At 45.7% G+C, this 21,789-nt stretch overlaps 1 protein-coding gene across 3 annotated transcripts in view; it reads left to right on the top strand.

Moving 5' to 3' along the window:
- Gas7 (growth arrest specific 7) overlaps nt 1-21,789 on the top strand; it is a 207,691-nt gene that overhangs the window by 105,928 nt on the left and 79,974 nt on the right. Inside the window, exons 1-2 of one of the 3 annotated variants that reach the window (XM_042693716.1) lie at nt 4,408-4,495; nt 21,253-21,373. In XM_042693716.1, coding sequence (XP_042549650.1) covers nt 4,493-4,495; nt 21,253-21,373 — 124 coding nt within the window. In that variant the 5' untranslated portion in view covers nt 4,408-4,492. Of the gene's footprint in view, nt 1-4,407; nt 4,496-21,252; nt 21,374-21,789 lie in introns of those variants that run through there. The other 2 variants (XM_042693708.1, XM_042693725.1) reach the window with 2 other exon arrangements.

The raw sequence follows: 21,789 nt of genomic DNA, 5'->3' as shown, positions 1-21,789 counted from the left end.
GTTCATAGCAAGTTGACAGAGGCAGCCCCCCTTGATGCCTGCCCCACGCTCAACCCCATGGGAATCTTTGTGCTTCTCTTCACTGTCTCGTTAACTGCCCTGTGGTGATCCAGACGCACATGCCAGGGACCATATTCCCGCCACCATGGTGATGTGGTCAGGAGATAATTCAAGTTTGGGTTTTCAGGGATTATATAAAGAACCCTCAAACACATTTTGTGGGTGTTCCATCGTGTTTTTATGCCCAGCCTGAGATAGTGTTTCTCAAAGTGTGCTCAAGTTTGCACGGAAGGATCTGCAAGATAATTTTAGATCACGTTGAGGAGACAGTTTTAAAGTTACATTTATTTTAGCGTGTAACAGGAGAAAAAAATCGAAACAACCAAATCACATCCAGATTTCATAGATATTATTACTTAAGGCCAGGCTAAATTTAAATCGGTTATAAGTCAGTTTAAAAAAAAAATACTCATGAATGAGGTAGGAACACATCCATAACTCAGTAGTAGAGTGCTTGATTAGCATGTTCAAGGCCCTGGGTTAAATCCTCAACACAGCTGGGAAGTTTGGGAAGCACTGTACTAGGAAATCCCTTGAATTGGGGCTTCAAGGAGGTATATGTCTGTGCTGGTACCAGGGCTTGAACTCAGGGTCTCATGCTCTTACTGCGTTTACTTGCATACGACTGGTACTCTTCCACTTGAACCACACCTCCATTAACTGGAGATTGAGTCTTACAGACTTTTCTACCTGAGTTAGTTTGTAATCTTGATCCTCCAGATGCTCCTGAGCAGCTAGAATTACAGATGTGAGCCACTGGTGCTCAGCGTAGGAGGCCTTTTAAAATCAGTACCATTTATGATATGTTCATCTTTTATTAGAAATATTTTCTGGCATGGCCACATAGAAACTTTGGAAGGGAGGAGTCCGTGGACTCTGCCAACGTTGATACAAGAACTTCCACTACAAGGAGCTGTCCACCCAGTATGGCCCTAGTTCTGCAGCCAACCATTCTGACTGCCCTGTTCACTTTCTTGCCTTCTTTTATCATGGCAGCTTAATATCTTCCTTTGTATCCACATATGCACTATTTCCTCATATACCTGTGATCCATTTGTATGTCCATCTCTAGTCCCACAAAGACTAGGGTTTCTCTTTCCAAGATAAACAGTGACACCCTCCACACCAGTTCATGCTTTTGTGGACATTAACTACTTATTTTTTGAAGTAATTTGTTTCTCATTTGGCTTCTGTGACCAATTTCTAGAACTTGTATGAAGTATTTCCCATGTGGCCCTTAAGTGCTGGGCACCAGCACTTAAATGAAAAGGCTAAGGGACAGTGTCCAGGCCCTGGGTTCAAGCCCCATTATTGGAAAACACATACACACACACACACACACACACACAACCACACACACACACACAACCACACAGGAGAGGAAATGATAAACTCAAGAAGCACCAGGAGAGAATTGATTTTCCAAAACTCAAGTTGAACTTTCTCCCCAATTTCCTTATGGACTTTGAAGCAATCTGGAGATTTTACTACCTCCTCTGAAAATGCCACTTGTTCCATGAGCCACAGGACCAGACTGATCTCTATGGACCACTGAATACTTTGAACTTGGATCCAAAGCCAGGAAACTCCACACATAGGCTCCAAACTGGGTCCCACCATTGATAGATCTCTGGGATCCTGGTTCTAGCATCTCTCATTCCCTCTGGAAACAACCTCTCTCCTCCTGCCCTTCATCTCATCAGTCAGCTTCCAAGCTGCATATGCCTCTTGTATCTTGTCCCTGGCATTCTGGTCAAGCCCTTCCTTCATATTCCTGCTGTGAGGAAGATTCTTTGTCTTCTGGGCAGCCACTTCCCTCCATCTTCCCAGACACCAGCAACCCCACCCACCTCTGGATTCTGAAAAACCCTTCTGTCTCCTGACTTCTCTCCTTTGGCACTGTTACACTCAACCCTGATTGCTCTCTTTATTCGGTTGTTTATGACTTGTCTTCCAAATTTCAGAAGTCAGAGCTTATTGTAATACTTGCCTACAACTTCCTCAGAATACAGGAAGTTAGTAACTGTGGGTTGGTTGTTCATAGAGTCAAAGGGCCACCTAGGGGTTGGGGGTGCTTGAGACCCTGTACCCTGAGACTGCCTGGGCTGGGATGGTGACTAATCCTCTCTTCATGACTATAAAGCACTTAGAATGAGTCACCATCATATCCAGATGTTCTTTCTTATTAATTATCATCATAAGATAATACGATTCAGCCTACAGGAGGACAAGGGCCTGAAGTAAATGTGGCCTATTTGGTGGGTGGTTTTCCACTCCGTGGAAACAAAGAATAATCACAAATGGATTGACTTTATCTGGCTCCATTAACCTCAGGAAAATTCTGATCCCTGGAAATGAGTTTCAGATTTCTGTGTTCACCAGTTCCCTAATGACTCTTATGGGGATAGGCAGCCTGTAGAAACTTACCTGTTTGCAGAGATCATTAGTGTATTTTCACAGCCAGCCCAGAATTATTAATAAAGCAAAACTTATATGACTCCTGGATTGAGATGCTAGGATGAATCAGAAAGTCCATTATGGTATATTTGTGAGTCTATCACACCATGAGAGATTAACATTGAGGTACCCTATCTAATGAATACAGTATTTCTCTAAATAGTATGCTTTGGTTAGTACAGGCCAGAATACATTGGCTTCCTGGTTTATTGGGGCTCAGAAAGGTCCTTGTGTCCTGAGAGGGGTTAGCACCAAACAACCGTAAAACTGTCACCTTTTTGTGATGATAAAACTAGAAAGTCTCAGATTATGACAGTTGCCCGGGTCATCTTAATTCCACAATGTTTTGCCCTGCCAGGCAATGTGTTTTGGCTGTTACCTTCTTTTGGTGGGGTCCTGCTCCCAAGAACAGAGAACACCTTGGTCCTATATTGCATTTCTCAGCCTCATCTGGCCTTAGAGGTGTGTGGATCCCCCACCCAGCCTCTATCTAGTTCTACATAAAGAATGCCTAGTTCCTAGGCAGACACTAGTGGCTCACACCTATAATTCTAGCTACTTGGGATCAATAGGATCAAAGCTAGAGGACAACTTAGAAAAGTTGAGAGGTCTCACGGCTGGAGGCAGTGGTATACATCCTGGCTTTATGGGAGGCAGGGGTTGGGAGTAAAGTTGGGCAGTTTCAGGCAAGTTTAGACAGAAGTGTCTGAGAATCCATCTCTGCAGAGGGAAACTAGACATGGTAGCCCGCATGTGTAATCCCAGCAATGATGGAAAGACTAAAATAGGCTCAGGCACATGTCTGGGTGGAAGTGATAACCTATTCTAAAATTGACTAGCAACCTCCCCCCCCCCAAAGCTTAGAGGTATGGCTCAAGTGGTCAAGCACCAAGCTAGTAAGCTTGAGGTCCTGAGTTCAAGCTCCAGTACCATGAAAGAATATAATAATTTTATGTAAAGAATCAGTTTCTAAAATCTCAGACAGCAAAAGTGGAAGTATGTATAACTTCGAGCGATGTCTCTAGCTGTTCCAGCTGCTTTCTAAACAGAAAGATCAATTCACCAAGGATCTACCTCTCTGCCTATACTGGTGGGTGGAGTCCCGCTCTTGGAGACCGATCCTGTTTTCACTTGTAACTAACATGGAACAAGCAACTCTGAGATACACAATGTTACTTACCCCTCTTTTGCCCACTGCCCATTCAAGGTTTGAGAATGGTGAGAGTAGACTGGAGGTCAAGGCCAGAGAGCTACTACATCTCATTCTTCTGTGGGGTACCAGATGGCCAGGCTTGGATGTGTTTCACACAATGTTTCTTTGAAGGAACATTCTCCATCTTTTATTTTTATGTCCATTTTCATCTGGCCTTGGGTTCACACAGCTGGGACCCAGGCTGACGCCAGAGCTGTGTCTTAGAATTGGAAAAAAAGTTGGCTGAAACTTTCTTCAAGCAGGGCTTACATAGGCCCAGGAAATCGTTCTTAAAATTCAGTGGACAAAGCCACTCTTGTACACAGGCCTGGCCGGGTGGGAAGCATCTGGTCAGTGATACAGGCTTGGCTATTGTATGCTATGACCTTAACCAATTTTTTTAAGCTGAGAAAGGGAAGAAAATGAGGGAATGGGATGGGGGGGGGGGCGAGGAATGAAGTCCTCCAGAAACTTTGCATCTGGAAAGTTCAGAATGAGTTGTTGATTTCCCAATAGGCACTGGAGCAGATTTGGAAGGAACTATGCAATGTAGTGGGTTCTTTATGAAAGAACCACAACAAGGAAAGCCACAGAACATCCTCCAGGGGTGTCCGGAGTGCTGGCCCTGGTCTGGCTGCTTGCCTCAGCCTCACTTCCAACAGAGCTGAGCAGAGCATACTCTCACGAGGAAGCTGCTAGGATCTCAGCCCTGAACCTGTGGTTTCAGATCAGCCCCGAGTCTGTCCAGGGCAGCAGCTCCCAGGGAGGACTAGCTGATCGCTGATGGTAAGAGTCGATTCTGCAATCAGGTGCTCAGTGTGTCTCTGCATGTTGCTAAAATGCCTTCCAGAGTTTAAGGAGGTTGTCCTGAAAAATCCTCTGATATTTGTGTTCTGCTTAAAGTTCTATTTAGTTAGCCTCAAGGATCTAGGGACCCTGTGTGTTTGGGGTTACCTTTCATACACCCAAGCATGAGTAGGGAGAAAAGTCTTGGTCTGTTATGTGAAGTATCAGGAGGGGATGGGTTAGAGTTGAGAAGAGGTGTTTGTGGAGGGAAGGGCTCCCTGGGGTTGGTATTCAAGGGCATATGCTGAAGAAACTGAGTGTGTGTATAGGGATGCTTATATGCATGTGCAGGTACATGTGTACATGCATGTTACTGAGGCTTGAACACAAGGCCTAGGTGTTGTACCTTAGTTGTTTCAATCGAGGCTGGTGCTTTAGTACTTGAGCCATACACTTCACTTTTCTCTTTGCTAGTTCATTGGAGATAAGAGTCTTACTTTCCTGCCCAGGCTGGCTTTGAACCAGGATCCTAAGATCTCAGCTTCCTGAGTGAGCCATTGGGCCTTGCTGGACTAATACTCTTAATACTCCTTTACTTAACCCTTTCCCCCTGAAATGAAACGTGGCTTCTAGCTTCTTCCCAATGCTTCATTTCTACCTGGGACACACGGCGGCCAGCGGGGTGGTGGGGAGGGCAGCTATAAAACTCTTTAGGAAGCCAAAGGGAAGTTATTGGTGGCCTCCGTTCCACAAAAGGCAGTTAGTGATCCACTCACTCAGGGTACTATGGGTCCCATCTCCGCTGATGCTTTCCAACTTGATGGTGGCGGGGGGGGGGGGGGGGGGGTGCCAGGAAAGGATGAAATTTAGAGGCAGTAAGCCTGGTATGGCCAATCTGTGTGCCTTTAGAAGCTACCTTCCCCTGCTCAAAAGTCCACTTGTATTTGAAGCTCCAGGGGCCCCGTGAGACGCAGATCTGGTGGTAGGACGGATCTGGGACTCTATTTTACTTGTAGGCTGGCAGAGCACACCCGTGCTAAAGGGTAGGGATCCATCCTTGGGGAATTATGCTGTAGGGAGCACAGAGTGGCCCATCAATTTTCAGCTACCCAGACTCTGACTGTAGAGTACAGGCAATGCTGGTGGGTCTGGCTTGGTGAACCATGGGTGGGTGGGGGTTGGGGAGATGGTTCTGGGCAATGAGAAATGAGCAAAGAAGATGAATGAGAAATGAGCAAAGAAGATGAACACACGAGCCCAAGCCAGCATGTTGGCAGCAATGGGGCATTGGAACGCAGGGGCCATTGGTGGGATGTGCCTAAGCTGATGTAGAGTGCGTGTTTGGGTACACTGGGAAGAGTGAGCCAGGTGTGCTAACTTCAAAGTAGGCAGACACAGAACAATTCCACTGGAATCTACCTGTGGTGCGGGCAGGTGAACTGTGACTTCAGAGTGCCATAGAGGATGGACACAGAAACAGAAGCCCAGGGTACCAGAGTAGAAATCCAGGGCGAAAGCAACTAGAACTTAGACCTCAAGTGGAAGGGGTGGAAAGGCCCCATGGGAGGAGAGGTGGAATCCCAGGTGTTTGGGACTTGGGAAGTGTTACTTCGAAATCATGTATGCATTGAATTGGACTTTCATCCTCCTGCAAAAACAAAAACAAAACCAACCAAACAACAACAAAACCAGTACATCCTTAGCTGACTGCCTATAATCCTAGCACTCAAGAGGCTGAAATCCAGAGGACTGAGGTTCGAGGCCAGCAAGCATAGAAGATCCTGTGCCTCCAGGTTATCAGGAAAAAAAAAGCGAGGCTGGTGGAGTGGCTCAATGTTTGAGGAGCAGCCCTGAGGAAGAAAGCTAAGCTAATCTTAAGGGCCTGAGTTCAGACCCCAGTACTACCCTTCTCCACAAATGGTATTTTCTTAGGACAGACACACTAACACTTAGAATCGTTTACATGTATTAACAATAAGGCAATGTAGACTGTTAAGTTCCACTTTTAAGAGATGAGGAAATTGAGGCCTTCTGCAGAGATGAAGCCGGTTGCTTAAGATCTCACAGCCAGATCACGGCAACTCTGGGCCTGGACCTTGGGTCCTGGCTTATACCCTCTGCTCTTTGCAAGCTGACATCATGAGATGCTAAGTCCCAGCCTCCGCTCTGTGGTCCTTGGCTGCCACCCCTTCGTGTGCCTCAAGGATTCAGTAGCAGGAGCTTGATGGATGACTCCTGCTCCTCTCAGAAGCTGCTGCCACCCCCATTGGGTTTCATCTCCCTCTGGGCTCATGGTTCAGAACCAATTAGGGGAGGCAGAAGTCTTTGATTGGAGTCACTGGGTCCACAGGCAGCTGGCACTACAGAGTAACTGAAGCGAGTCTGCAGGGTGAGACTAGCTACTTCTGCTTTTATTTGGTGCCCGCAGGCCTCAGCAGCTCTCAAAGAGTGACCACAGAGCTGGGCCAGCTGGATGGCAGCCACACATGGTGAGCAAAGGCACTCACCTCTCCCGCTACTGAGCTGCCACCTGCCACCCCCTCTCCCTGAGGAAGCCTGCTTTGTCCCCAGGGCCTCTGCAGGGAACCACTACAGCCTTCAACCCCCATGAATATTTTTTCTGATATGTAGTCCCTTCCTATGCCATGCCACCTTTTTCTCAGGCTATCATGCCTGACCAAGAATCTTCTAGATGGGTCTCAACCCAACCAAGATCTCCCTGGAAATGATGCTCAAAGATACCCTTTGAAAGTATCTTCTTGGCCAGGATAAATAATCACCAATGCTGTCCATCCAAGCTTGCATAGAGATTCTAGGGGTAATTTTGACATGATTAACCTTCAAGGTTAGAAGAAGTGCTAAACTCAAACCCAAATCCTTGTTTGAACAAAGTGGGACTTTTCAATATTTAGCTGGCTGATACAATGACCTGTGAGGGGAGGAAAGGAGAATTCCAGAGCTGTACAGATGTAGGATCATGGCCGCAGTCTTACATCCTGGTCTGGGCATATGGCTGATGGCTGATTTTTGCTTCTACCACCTTATTGATGCCTTTGATACCATTTTGAAACTTACTATGTTGTTGTTGTTGGTGGTGGTGGTGGTGGTGATGGTGGTGGTGGTGGTGATATGTGTGTGTTGGTACTATGCCTTGAATTTAGGGTCTGGGTTCTTTCCCTTAGTTTTTTTTTTTTTTTTTTGGTCCGGTTGTGGGCCTGAACTCTGGGCCTGGGCGCTGTCCCTCAGCTCTTCAGCTCAAGGCTAGCACTCTACCACTTGAGCCACAGTGCCACTTTCGGCTTTTTTTTTCCTGCTTATGTGGTGCTGAGGAATTGAACCCAGGGCCTCATGCATGCAAGGTAAGCGCTCTACCACTGAGGCACCTTCCCAGCCCCCTTAGCTTTTTTGATTAAGGCTGGCACCCTACCACTTGAACCATACCTCCACTTCTGGATTTTTGCCAGTTAACTGGAGATAAGAGTCTCATGGATTTTTCTGCCAAGGATAGTTTTGAACAACAGTCCTCAGATCTCGGCCTACTGAAGAGCTAGGATGACAGGCATGAGACACCAGAACCTGGCTCCTTTGTAAGCTTTTATTCATTGTTTTTCTTGCTAGACATCAAATCCAAGGCCTTGAGTGCATTAGGTAAGAGCTCTACACTGAGCCACATGCCCAGACCATAGATTGGGCTTTTCTTCTACCAAGTTCAAGCTGGATTTGGCTAAGGAAAAGAAAAGCTATCTAGACCAACAGATTGGAGACCTCTTCCTCTTTAGAGCCCATAAAGAATTTGGCGGAAATATGCAGTAAGGAATAATAATGTTTTATGGACATTTGTATTCCTTGCCAAGGTGTCTCTGTTGCCTCTTTTGTTTATGTGGCGGCTGCTTTTGCAAGCTGAGCTGGACATCTAAATGCTTTGAAATATCCCTGGTGGGGGTGTCAGGCTCCACTACAAAAGATGTCCCTTGGGTCCTAGAACCTCCCCCTTGCCCCCAGTTCCCTTCTCATACCAATGAGGAAACAGAGGCCCAGACTGACCATAGAAAGGGAACACAGCACCTCTTTGTGTTCGAGCCAGTGTCATTTTTGCTAATGTTTTTATCATCTGAAATTGGGGGGAAGCTATCAGGATGGCCCATGCTATTCTCTCACAGCCAGGGAACAGGTAGGAGCCATGAACCCACATTCCTCAGCACCCCCTGCTTCCCCCCCCCCCCACACCAGCAAGCAGGTAGTTGAAGAAAATGACTCTGTGAGCCAATGGTTGGAGCTATAGTGTAGATATGGTTTGAGTGTGTCCCTCCAAGATTCATATGCTAGAAACTTGGTCCTCAACTATGGACATGTGGCAAGGTGGAACCTTTAAGAAGTAAGAGCTTATAGTTGGGTCATGGGTCAGAAAGGCTTAAGGCTGGTCTCACTGAGTAAGTTGGGATGAAGAAGGGTTGTTATAATGCAGAGACATCCCACATGCTTGGTCCCTTCTGGATTATGTCAACCTCCTTCCTGCTTCTCCACCATGCGGTCATACTGGTGCTGTGCTCTCTGACCTCCAAAACTGTGAGCTAAACGAACTTGAGTATCCAGCCTCAGGTGTTTTGTTAGAGGAATTCATAACAGACTAATACAGCTGGTGAGAAGAACCCCTCAGATTCTCTTGCTTGGAAAGGCAGATGCTGGCCTAGGCTACCAGGAGCCAGCTGCCTCACCTTTTAATTGTGTTAGAACACCAGGACCAGGTGGATAATAGCAGGATGATGGGATTCTTCTGGGGTTTCAAAACCCAAGAGTCAAGATGGAGTCAAAGTCCTCCTTCTTGAGAGAAGTCCTCTGTTTTCAGGAGTTCCCTCTCTAAAACCCAAGTCAAAGGGCTTCAGATATCAGCTTCGAACCACTATACGAGGCTCCACGAGTGACTTTGGTATTCAGTTAGGAATTTGATTGTGCCAGTTAGTTATTAATGAAATTTTTTCAAATGATTCAGAGGAGAGGGTGTTTCTCTGATCCCTGTCATGCTGTGTCATGATGCTGGGAAGAGCCACCAGCAGAAAAGACCAGCTATCTCAGATCGGAGAAGTATGTGGTATCCAGGGTGTGATGACTGATCTCGACTATGAACTTGACTGGACCGAGAGACACCTAGGAGATGAAGAAAGCATACCTCCAGGTGTGTCTACGAAAGGTTTCTTGAGGGCCATGATATCAGGAATGCTTTCACTCATCGATGGATTCAAAACCTGACTAGATTATTGGAAGGTAGGAGAAGAGACTAGGTCACTCAGGACATGTCTTTGGGAGTTGTATCTTTCTGTGACCTTCTTGTTAACTGCTCCATTCTGCTTCTTGTCCACTATGAGGTGAGGAGTTCCTCTACTGTGTACATCTGTTGCTATGATGTTCTGCCCAAAGCACATAAGGCCCAATGACCATGGACTGAACTTTTGAAACCATGAGCCAAAATAAATCTTTCCTCCCTTAAGTTGTTCTGTCAGGTATTTTTGTCATAGTTAGGCAGAAGTACTACACAGGGTCTTCTACATTTTTTGCATTGGCCAATAATTGGCCTACAGTCAGCATTAATTAGCCTTTCTGTCTTGGTATCTGAGGAGCAATGACTGTAAACATCTTTTCCTGTAGGCTTGGAGAAGTGAGGGCTCATGTGTAAAGGAATGTGTGCAAAGATCATAGAGAACATATCTTTTTGCTTTCTTCTTCTCCTAGACTAGACCCTTGAAGGATATGAAATGACTTCTAACCTAGGAGGAGGCCACCCCACACACATCCATATAGTTCGCAGGATCATTTATAAATCTTTTCATTAATTCTCCCCTCCCCTCTCTTCCCTAGAGACCCCCCCATGTTTTCTAACTTAGCAAATTTCCCCGTGATGGTTGACTTCCTGCCTCCTTAATGCATGGACTCCATTGTAATTGTGTTCATCAAAATTCCTGGCTGACCAGATCACTCCATTCCTTTATAGGGTTAGAAAATAGAGACTATTGTTCTGTGTCCTCTTACTGCTGGGTCCTGAAAAACATACCCAGTGGTTTGATTGACCTTCAGAGAAGCACTGGGGGCTTGCTAGTAGATATTTAGCATAATGGGACCTTCGTGGAACCTACCAGGAACTAGATCAGTCTGGAAATGTCCATTGGCTGGCAGATTTGTGGGTATTGGGAGAAAACTCCCCCTAGTGGATACTAGTGACAGCCTTTGTAGGGTTTCCTCCCACTACTTCATCGTGGCATGTAGGGTGGTGGGGAGATGTGGCTGATGTAGTGAGGAAACACAGAGGGGAAACACAGTTGGCAACCCGGCCCAGCACCCCAACTTAGGCACAGTCTTAGATGTGGTAGGTTCAGGGGTCTGAGTTGTGTAAATGGCAGACTGAAGCCAGTGAAATATGAATTATGCCACCCCATCCATCTACCCCATAGTGAAGTCTTAAATATGCTCAAATATGGGCCGGGGGAGACCTGTACATTCATGATTTAGGGCTGTGTTGAGCTTTGGCCCTGAGAATCCTGTGAGGACTTCTACAGACGAACAGGTGGGAGATCTGTGAGTTCCACCACTTCCTGCTGGGCTTTCCTTCAGCTTGCAAAGGCTTTTGGCCCCAGCCCATCCACCTCAGAGGATTCCAGAGCTTGAATTCCCTCTCCACACCTATGGCCCACAGTGCCAATAAAAGATGGTAGAGGTGTCTCAAAATACCAGGGCCTGTGTTCTCCAAGGACCCTTCCCAGATATTGTGTTGTCTTAGCTTGGGAAGCTTGATCTAGACAGAAGCTGGACGCCTATGCCAAATCATCTCTAGATTATGTGGGCTACTAAACCCAATATAAACAACATCTCTATAAAGTTTGTTAAAGGGTCTGGAGCATCTAGGGACTTGGGTACCCATGAGACTCTGGAAGCAATTTCCTATAGGTACGTGGGGACGTGTACTTTTACTTTTACTAAGAAACATCATCCTCAAGTGGTATTTCTGAGCCCTTGTCTGTAAACAGATTTCTGTTACCCTCCTTGTTATGGTCGGCTTTGCGCCATGTGAGGGTCCATCTCCATGAGGTGACTTTTGAGATGTGGCCACACAGACATCAGAGACCAGCCTTGTTTTTATTCTGCATTTTCCATCTTCCCACATAAGTGACTAGAGAAGTTGAGCTTTATCCGTTTTGCTCTTTTAAAAGCTGCTTTGTCTGGAACATTGTAGGACTAACCATGCTACACAGGTGGAGAGGGCTTGTTCCTAAATCTTTCTTATACTTCTGGAGCTTGGTACTGGAGCTTGAAGTCAGGGCCTAGGCATTGTCCCTTAGCTTTTTGTGCACAGGGCTGGTGCTTTATCATTTGAGCCATAGCTCCACTTCCAGCTTTTAATTGGAGATAAGAGTCTCATCATTTTGCTGCCAAGGCTGGCTTTGAACCATGATCTTCAGATCTCAGCCTCCTGAGTAGCTAGGATTACAGGCATGAGCCATCAGTACCCAGCAACAATTCCTTTTTGATTAGAGCCTAAGTTCCTGCCAGTATCTATTTCTTGGCTTGCTATTCTGCCCTCTCCTCACTCCCTTTTATTCTTTGCATTCTGGGAAGGAAATTCTCCACTTTGTTTTACTCATGACTAATTCACTTTTCTTTCTGCAATACAAATTCTCCATTTTATTGCAACTAGTGTGCATTTCCCTTCTGTTATAACTCCTACAACTCCTTCAAATTTCCCTATAACGGTTACCATTTCCTACTCCTTGTTTATGTAATTTTGTTTTCCTCTTCCCACCAAGTTGCATTTTTGGTTTTCATTGGTTTGTTCTTTCCTGACATCACTGATGTTCTGTCTTTCCGTCTCTTTTAAGCTTGCTCAGTAGTTTCCTGTAGCATTTCTCCTGAAAAAGTGGACTAGAAGTTTCCATGTACTTTCTCTAGGTGTGGAAGCTCTCTGCCTCTCCCTTCACTCCTTGTCTGGTGCATTCAGTCAGATCCACACTGAGCTAAGTTGAGCACACATGTGGTTCTGGATGTCACACTTTGTGTAGCTGTTTTGTGAAATCTCTTTGCAGCCCAGGTCCTACTAAAATTTCTAATTCCTTCCGCTTACTATGGATAACAGGGCAGTGCCCCTGACATCTTTGTTTGTTTTTTTTTTCAATGATGCCAGTATGGGTCCTGAACTCAGGGCCTGAGCACTGTCCTTTTGGCTCAATGAGAGTGTTCTACCATTTGGGCCATGGCTTCACTCCAGGTTTTTTGGTGGTTAGGTGGAGATAAGAGTCTCAGAGACTCTTCTGCCTGGGCTGGCTTCAAACCAAGACCCTCAGATCTCAGTCTTCTGAGTAGCTAGTATTACAGGCATGAGCCACCAGGGTCTAATGGCCCTTAGAAATCACATAGTCTTTTTGTGTTGATATGATGAAATCAGCTCCTCCCCCTTCTCTTCTAGTCTCCCTTTATTGTCTTCATCCACTTTCCCTTCATCTACCTCCTGGCCAATTTTTGAATCTCCTGTCTTATGAAGACACCACCAAGGACCCAGCCTGTCTCCTAGGAAACTACTTGCAAAGACCACATTCCTCAGAATACATGGAGCCACTGCCTGGGCTTCTTACTTCTTCCCTAACCAGTTTCTGGGAATCCCAATCTCCGAGTACATAGGATGGTTCCAGAGCTATAGCAGGGGGAGGGAAGAGACACAGTACTTTCCCCTAGATGTCCAGCATTCTAGCAGACAGACTTAGAAGTCACTACATCACCGTGGGAGGTAGAGCGACCTTGAGCAGCTGTTCCCAGCTCTGTGTATGCATCGTCCACCCAAACAGGCAAAAAGGCAGGAACTGCAGGTCATTGGCCACTCTCCTTTCCATCTTGGTCTTGCTGATGCTCCTTTGTAGCTGCCATTGCAAACTGACCTCTGCTGGGCACAGAAGTGGCAGGAGAAGCTGCTCTGGCCATTGTGATGACCCAAAGCTAAATAGTAATGAACTAAATTTCCAAGGGACCAAGATCTCCCGGGAACATCCAGCCCATACCCTGGCTACTGATGGGTGTCCAGGTGGCTACGTGGTTGAGGAAGGGAGAACATGTTGGTGAGTTCTTTGTGGAGGAGCCTTCAAGCAGTGCCAATCACAGCACTGGGCTCATTAGCAGTCATTGTCATGGCAACGGGTCTGCCAGAAAGTGGCTCGTTAGGCTGACAACTTCAGAGGTGTTATATATAGATCTGGGTGTGGGGGGAGAGAGGGTGCGGAGCCCTGTGGATATGCCTTTCTTTAGAGCTCCTATTGCTGCTGGTTTTGAGGTGTGAGAAGACGCAGAACAGGGACCTTAAAACTCTCTGATCTGGCTGCTAAATCAAGGGTCTGCCGGCCACTCGGTTTACACCTGCATACTTGTATTTCCTCACTGCTTCTGAAGGTAAGAGACAGGTGTTCCCAGAAAGTGTCCCGCAGATGGAGTTCATCCGAGGATGAACTTGAACTTGAACTTGAAAAGTGGCGGAGGCTGTGGGGACTTGAGTGTAGGGGTTGGTACTGTCTGGATGCTGCAGATCCAACCTCAAATCTTTCTTAAAATAGTCTGCTTGAAGGGCTTGAGGTTAGGGGAAAGGATCCTTCTCTTTCAAAAGTAACTGGGGCTTCACGCTGTCTTTTTACAAATTGCGCTTATTAAAATTTTATTTTCCCTCCTGGTTTCCATTTCCGAGGTGATGTTTTTTTCCCTAGGTGGCTTCTACTCGTACAGTACAACCACAGCCAGTGAGGGGACTCTCCCAGGGGTGTGGGCAGAAAATTCAGGTCCCCAGACCCTTGCTTGATTGGGAGGGGGAGTAGAATTGGGACAGAAGAATATGCACTTTAACCCACATCCCAGGTAACTGTTAGAGGTATACCAAATGGATCACATTTCCAAAAATACTGCCGTTGGGGAATTTGGGTTTGGGGGGCTTTGTTTCAGAGATTTTTTTTTTGTTATTAGTTTTTCAGTGTGTTTTCATTTGGTTTGCTTTATTTAAATTGGGGTGTGTGTATGTGTGTGTGTGCGTGCGTGTGTGTGCACACACACACATGTGCCAATATTGGAGCTTGAACTACCAAGCCTGGGCCCTGTCCCTTCAAATCTTTGCTCAAAGCCAGCATTCTGCCACTGGAGCTATACCTCCATTTGTGGCTTTTTGATGGTTAATTGGAGATAAGAGTCCCACAGACTTTCCTACCTGAGCTGGCTTCAAACCATGATCCTCAGATCTCAGCCTCCTGAGTGGTGAGGATTACAGGCATAAGCCATCAGCACCCAGCCTGATTTGCTTTTTGTTGTTGTTTGTTTTGTGTTTTGCTTTTTTTGAGATAGGGTCCCGGGTTGGCCTTACATTCCCAAGTGATGGAATTCTGGGTTGAATACCCATACTCAGCTGGGTTATTGGTTTTTAATCTCTGGTGACTTCCCTTGCTAAGCCTACTTATTTTATTTGCAAAAGTGGACTGGATTGCTACATTAGAAGAAAATTTTTCAGTTGTGTTTTAAGCAAACAGACACAGCAGTCAGCCTACAGCTAGGGAACGTGACGGCCTGCGTGAGGGTGGTGATATTTTTGCACATCTTCCAAGAAGGCATATGCTCACTTGGAGACTGTTAGATGGGCAGGAGGTTTGGGCCTGAGCTGTCATCCTCCTTGGGTGGGAGCTGGAGGTCAGGTGTTCCAGGAAAATGCATGGAGCTAATTATGGTTAGCTGAGGAGTGCAGTGGGGGAATGAGATGGATTGATGGAAACTTGGTTTTGACTGAGTAAAATTCTCTAGAACAGGGAACTGAGTAAAATTCTCTAGAACAAGGCTGAGGCATAGCCCAAGTAGTACTGCTGGCTTAGCAAGCATGCTTAGCACATATCAAGTCCCAAGTTCCATCCTCAGTAGCATTTAGAAGTTCTCTAGAGTAAAAGCAATTTATTTTGGTCTGATTGGTTGATTAGGGAGAGAGGGAGGGTATTAGGGACTTCACATATGCGAAGCATGTGCTATACTATTGAGCTATCGCTTACCCTGAAACTTGCGTCTTAAAGCAGTTTGTTTGTTTTACCATTTGACTTGCTTACCATACTAGACAAGTTATTCAAGATTGTGACTCTAATACTCCTTGTTTTTTTTTGGGGGGGGTTGTTTGTTTTTTGTTTGTTTGTTTGTTTTTTGGGTCGGGTCGTGAGGCCTGAACTCTGGGCCTGGGCGCTGTCCCTCAGCTCTTCAGCTCAAGGCTAGCATTCTACCACTTGAGCCACAGCGCCACTTCCGGCTTTTTTTTCTTTTTTGCTTATGTGGTGCTGAGGAATCGAACCCAGGGCCAAATGCATGCAAGGCACGTGCTCTACCACTGAGCCACCTTCCCAGCCCCTCCTTGTTTTTATTTCTTGTTTTAAAATGGGAATAACTGCCATCTGTGAGGGAGGCTAGTTATAAAAGATTTGGTGATTGTGTGAAGCTCCTCACCCAGGCTCTGGTGTGCTATACACATGTGATCATTGGTCTGAGTTGTTACTGATGGGTAGAAATGATATCTGACTGTGATCTTGGAGAACCCTACTAGGGTAGAATTTTGAAGAGGTCTAGAAATCTCTCAATATTATATAGGAAATTGGGTCAAATACACAAACTTGGCTACTAGTGTTTATAGTGACATTATTCATAATGGTCCCAAAGTAAACATAACTCAAATGACAATCTGTGGGTAGATGATAAACAAACTAGAGTAGCTTCATAGTATTCTGAAAATCTTTTAAATGATGTGTTGGTACAACGTGCTATAACATGAATAACCTTTACACCCATTTGGGAGAGTAGGCAGAAGCTTGGTAGGTTTTGTCACATTCCTAGAGAATAGATTATCATGTGTAGTTGAGCAAGTTGTTTACTCAACAAATAAGGGTAGATGGAAAGGACTGAAAACCCATCCTGATGCTCTGGTCCATGGATAGCTCCCCCTGGAGGAACAGACAGGATTTAATAATTCCAACAAACACTCAGGCATTAGATTCTGAGCATGTGAGCTAAAGGAAACTACCTCCAGCTCCTGCCACTGTATTCTGCCATCTCTGGTCCTGTTCTTTTTCCCTAGCCCCATGGCCTGTTTCTTGCTCCCTTGCTTCCTTAGAGAAAGAGCTGATAGATTGGAAGAGAGAAGGACCAAAGGAGGGAAGAAAACTAATTAGAAAGAAAGTTGGAAGAGTAAGATGTTTTTATTGTAAAATACAGATAACATAAAGTTGAGTTTTCATGATTTATATACTCATAATATTACATAACCACAACAATGAATTTTTCTATCCCCAGAGGGAAACCCTGTACCCTTTATCCCTTGGCAAACCTTAGTGTATTTCTATCTCTGTGGCTTTGCTGTTCTGGATGTTTTCTAAACATACAATGATGCAACATGTGGCTTTTTTTGTCTGACATATTTTTACTTAGTATACCATGTTAATGGCTTATCTATATTATAGTATGAATTACTGTTGTATTTTTTCTTTTCCTTTCCTTTCCTTTTCTCTCTTTCCTTCCTTCTTTCTTTTCTTTCCTCCTTCCTTCCTTTTTTTCTCTCTCTCTTTCTTTCTCTTTCTTCCTTTTTCTCTCTCCCTTCCTTCCTTCCTTCTTTTCTTTTTGCCACTAGTAGAGTTTGAACTCAAGGCATTTTACTTTAGTTCCAGCTTTTTCACCCAAGATTTTCATGTATTTGTCTTCAGATTTCAGCCTTCTGAGTAGCTAAGTATTACAAGTATTAATCATTGGCACCTGGTTTTTCTATTTCTTTTAATTTCTGAATACAATCCATTGTATGTGTGTACCACATTTTATTTATCCATCCACCCATGGACTAGAATTTGGCTTACTTCTACTTGTTGACCTTATAAATAGTGTTACCATGAACCTGTTTCAAGTTTCCTGCTTAGATTTTATCTTAATGCTTGTTTACAGTTTATGAGGTGCTACCCATTTGTCTCCATAGCATTTGCTTCTTGATTTGTTTGAGATCAACTAGCAGAAGGAATCTCTTTCTAAGAGAGAAGAGGATGCCACGTGCCATTGGCTCACACTTGTAATCCTAACTACTCAGGAAGATTAGATCTGTGGATCACAGTTCAAAACACCCAGGCAGGAAAGTCTGTGAGACACTTACTACCAAAATGGTTCTAAAAGTAGAGTGCTAGCCTTGAGCAAAAAAGCCCAGGTCCTGAGTTCAAGTTCCAGGACCAGCACCATCTCCCCAAAAGATGGAGAGGGGGAGAGAGAGAGAGAGAGAGAGAGAGAGAGAGAGAGAGAGAGAGAGAAACTTTAGTTGCCACTGGAGATGGAGGCAGTCAGGTGGCAGGCAGGGAAGCAGACTCATCTGACATGGAGTCTGTCCTCACTAGTGACAGAATTAAGAAATAGGCCATGTTGTCCTGGTGTGCCTTCTTCTTCCCATTTTTTGGTGTATCTTAGCATTCCTGGGCCCTGTATTTCAAGTACCTCTATGAAAGGTCCTAAATTTTGTAGCTAAGGAAGACCAGTGAGAAGTTACTAAATCTTCCTTGATCAAAGTGTCTTCTTATGGGGGCTGGGAAGGTGGCTCAGTGGTAGAGTGCTTGCCTTGCATGCATGAGGCCTTGGGTTCGATTCCTCAGCACCACATAAGCAGAAAAAGCTTGGGGTGGGACTGAGGCTCAAGTGGTAGAGGGCTAGTCTACAGCTGAAGAGCTGAAGGACAGTGCCCAGGCCCAGAATTCAGGCACCACGACCGACAAAAGAAAGAAAAAACAAAACAAAGTGTCCTCTTATGGAAACTGGGGCTTGTTCTGAGCTCACAGGGTTATTTATTATCTAGCTATCTATATCTACTTGAATGTATTTATTCTTACAGGGTTATTTAGATAAAGGAGGCAGAGTGTTTCTAAAGAGATAGCACTATGCAATTGGGAAGAAAGTCAGGCCCCTCTTGGTTCCTTTGTAAGTGGGGCCCAGGGGTTTGAAGGTCCCTGTCCACTCCCAGCCCATAGAGGGGCACTCCTCACTGCCTGTCCTTCTCCACAGAACCTGTCAGTCAGCACTTCAGGGTGTTCACTTTCCCTGCAGGTGTTGCTTGGGTAGTCTTGGAAACAGAGAAGCAACAGTTGCTAGTGACATTTTCAGTGTGAAGAGGAGTTGGAGGGGAAGTGGAGGGAAGGGCTATGGGCTTGTCTGAGCCTCACCTCATAGGAAGCAGAGAGCCTGGGGAAGTCTGATCTCCCTCAGCCCCCACTCAGGGGGATCCCCATCCATGGAGCAGCCCTGGTGATGTGTGGCTCCTTCATGTAGTGCTGGGTGTGTTAGTAGTGATCTGCGCAGCATCTTCCCCATTTCCTATAACCAGGCTGCCTGAGTCTTCTTCCTGCCCCTCCTCCAGTCACGTGCTTGCCTTGTGGTTGAGTTAGCACTGTCTTTGAAGTGTTTTGACCTTGAGGTAGAAGGGCTGTTTTCACTGTACCTTTGGGTCCCCCTGTCTGAAATCCATTTCTGGCCATATGAGTGTTTTTGTTGTTGTTTGTTTGTTTGGTGAGGAAAGGGTGTGTATTAGAGCTTGAACTCAAGAACTTGCATTTGCTAGGCCAATGCTCTACCATCTGAGAGCCCCAAACTCAGCCCTGTTTTGCTTTACATTCCTCCCTCTCCACCACCAGTACCAGGGTTCAAACTTAGAGCTTCATATCCTCTTGACTTTCTTGCCCATGATTGGTGCTCTACCACTTGAGCCATACCCCCAGTCCTACTTTTTGCTGGCTAGCTTGAGATGGAGTTTTGAATATTTTTTGCAGGGCTCAGTTTGAATGGCAATTCTCCAGGTTTCAGCCTTCTGAGTAGCTAGAACGGCCAGTGTGAGCCATTAGCACCTGACTTCACTCCCTCAACTCTGTACTCAACATTAGCCTCTGTCTTGTTTGTATTCTGGTATCTTCCAGTCCAGGGGAAGCCTGGGCAGTGTGTATGCTTGTGTTTAATGGGATGTTTTCTGTGGATGAGAAGGCAGCCTGGCAAAATCCTGCAGTGCTTTTGGCCTGGCTTCTATGCACTTAGGTCACTTGCTTATTTCAAAAACCATCTTTTACCTGGGATCAAAAGCAGCGCTGCAGGTTGGCAGGTGCAGATGGAGAAGACAGAGACATCTGGGGCAAAGGGGAAAGCTTTGAACGCAGTTGTGAAAATTCACAATGAAACATGTACCACAGCTCCACAAAGGGCTAGCAGGAAGCTGTGTTTACTCCAAATCCCTGGAGCAGCTAGGATTTACTCCTTGCCTCCTGATAATAGGCAGGCCGCCGCATGAGACAGAGACACACATGGTGCTGCTTGCTTCCCAAAGCAAGACAGAGCAAGCCTCTACAGCTCCCATAAGCAGTGGTCACTAGTGACCCATAGTGACCCATCTCTCTGGTCATAGCTCCAGGATGCTGGGGAAACTGGTAACCTTTCATGTTTCTTACAGTCTTCCACTTTGCTGAGAAATTCCTGTCATTCTCCTGTGGCTGGAATTCTCACATGGATCAATTTAATTTCTTCAAAATGCGCAGCAATCATGTAGGCTAATTTGAAGCTTCTGTCCTTATTTTTAAATGTTCTGTAGCTAAGAACTTTTGGTTTCATGTTTACTGGAGAAATTTTAGGTGGAATAGATAAGTAGAAAGAAGAGACTTAAAAGCCACCCCTAATTCCCCCATCCAGGAATCCTAGATGCTGTTTTCATATAGGTCCGTTTTTATTTTATTTATTTATTTATTTTGTTGTACTGGTTCTGGCACTTGATCTCAGAACCTGGGTGCTGTACCTGAGCTTTTGTGCTCAAAGCTCGCCCTCTACCACTTGAGCTACAGCTCTACTTTTGGCTTTTGGGTGCGTCACTGGAAATAAAAGTTTCACAGCCTTTCCTGCCCAGGCTGGATTAGAACCATGATCCACAGGTCTCATCCTCCTGAGTAGCTAGGATTACAGGTGTGAGCCACTGGCGCCCAGTTTAACACAGATCAATTTTACATCTATTTTTCTGACTTGCAGATTTTTTTCTCTGATTTTTTTCTTAAGGATCATATTAAATAATGCATGGCTAAAAGATTCAACCTGTAAAAATAAAAAAATTTGCATATATCAGTGAGCCCATGTCTAATTTGATGCCGAATCCCTAGTTCTCTTTGCTAGAGTGGTTTGGACACTTGATGGATCCCGCACACCCTGCCCCTCACCCAGTTTTTCATGGACCCAAGGCCTGATTATGGATGTTTTGCATTTCTCTCTGCCTTGACTTGCATTAATTACTTCTGCTCGCTTTGCACAGCGGGCCTGGGGCTTCTGCTGCTGTACTCCATGGGCCTGTGGATTCTCCACCACAGATTTCCTAGAGGGGTATGTGGAGTGACAGGGGCCCCTGGCAAGCACAGTCCCCCACCCTGCCATGATTGATTTTCCAGAGTCCAGCAATGTGGAGGAAGCCTAGCTCTGTTCTCTGCCTACCATTTCTCTCTGTGCGCTAGGGAGCTGTTCCTTCTGTGAGGGGCTCATGCAGGAACAAGTGTTCCTCATAGTGCATGTTTGTGTCACCTCTGAGTCTAGGTCACCTTGACCCGCCCCCAGGGAGTCCATGAGCCATGTTATACCCTAGCATCAAACAATTACAGGGTGGCTTTATGAGTCTCTGACTTTCTGGTTTAAAATCAGTTGTAAAAATGCCCAATGTGTGTGACCTTTCCTTTCCTCTCCATCAGAAGCCTGGAATGGTACCCCCTCCACCGGGAGAGGAGAGCCAGACCGTCATCCTTCCACCTGGCTGGCAGAGCTACTTGTCTCCTCAGGGCCGACGTTACTATGTCAACACGGCCACCAATGGTGAGTCTCTCTGGAGGAGCAGCCTGCTCCGGTCTTCAGTGTCTGTCTCTCTGAAGGGATGCTTTTCTTCTCCTCCCTCCACTCCATGGCGTAGGGACATTTTCTTGAGGAATCTTTGCCCTGGAGCTTTGATGGAGTTCTGGTTGGGCCGCATGGCTATGTGGTAGGGATCAGACTTAGGTCTGTAGTGATAGGAGAGGATCAGGAGGAAGGCTGAGCACCAAGGTTCACACCATCCCTGGACCCTCAAGCACCCTGAGCATCTTTGTCAAACCAACTGCAAGGTCTGGGGGCTGTGTGTTCCAAAAGAGATTCTGAAAGGTTTTCTGAGGGGATCTCAGAACTGGCTTATCTTACACTACAGCACATTTTCTTGTGCTTTAATGATCTTTTAGCTCCCAGTGAGGGCTGAGCAG

This window comes from Dipodomys spectabilis, unplaced genomic scaffold, assembly GCF_019054845.1.
Source record: "Dipodomys spectabilis isolate Male_0828 unplaced genomic scaffold, ASM1905484v1 ptg000004l, whole genome shotgun sequence".
In the NCBI taxonomy this organism is placed as follows: Eukaryota; Metazoa; Chordata; class Mammalia; order Rodentia; family Heteromyidae; genus Dipodomys; species Dipodomys spectabilis.
The sequence above is the reverse complement of the archived record's forward strand: the minus strand, read 5'-3'. Positions and strand labels throughout refer to the sequence as shown.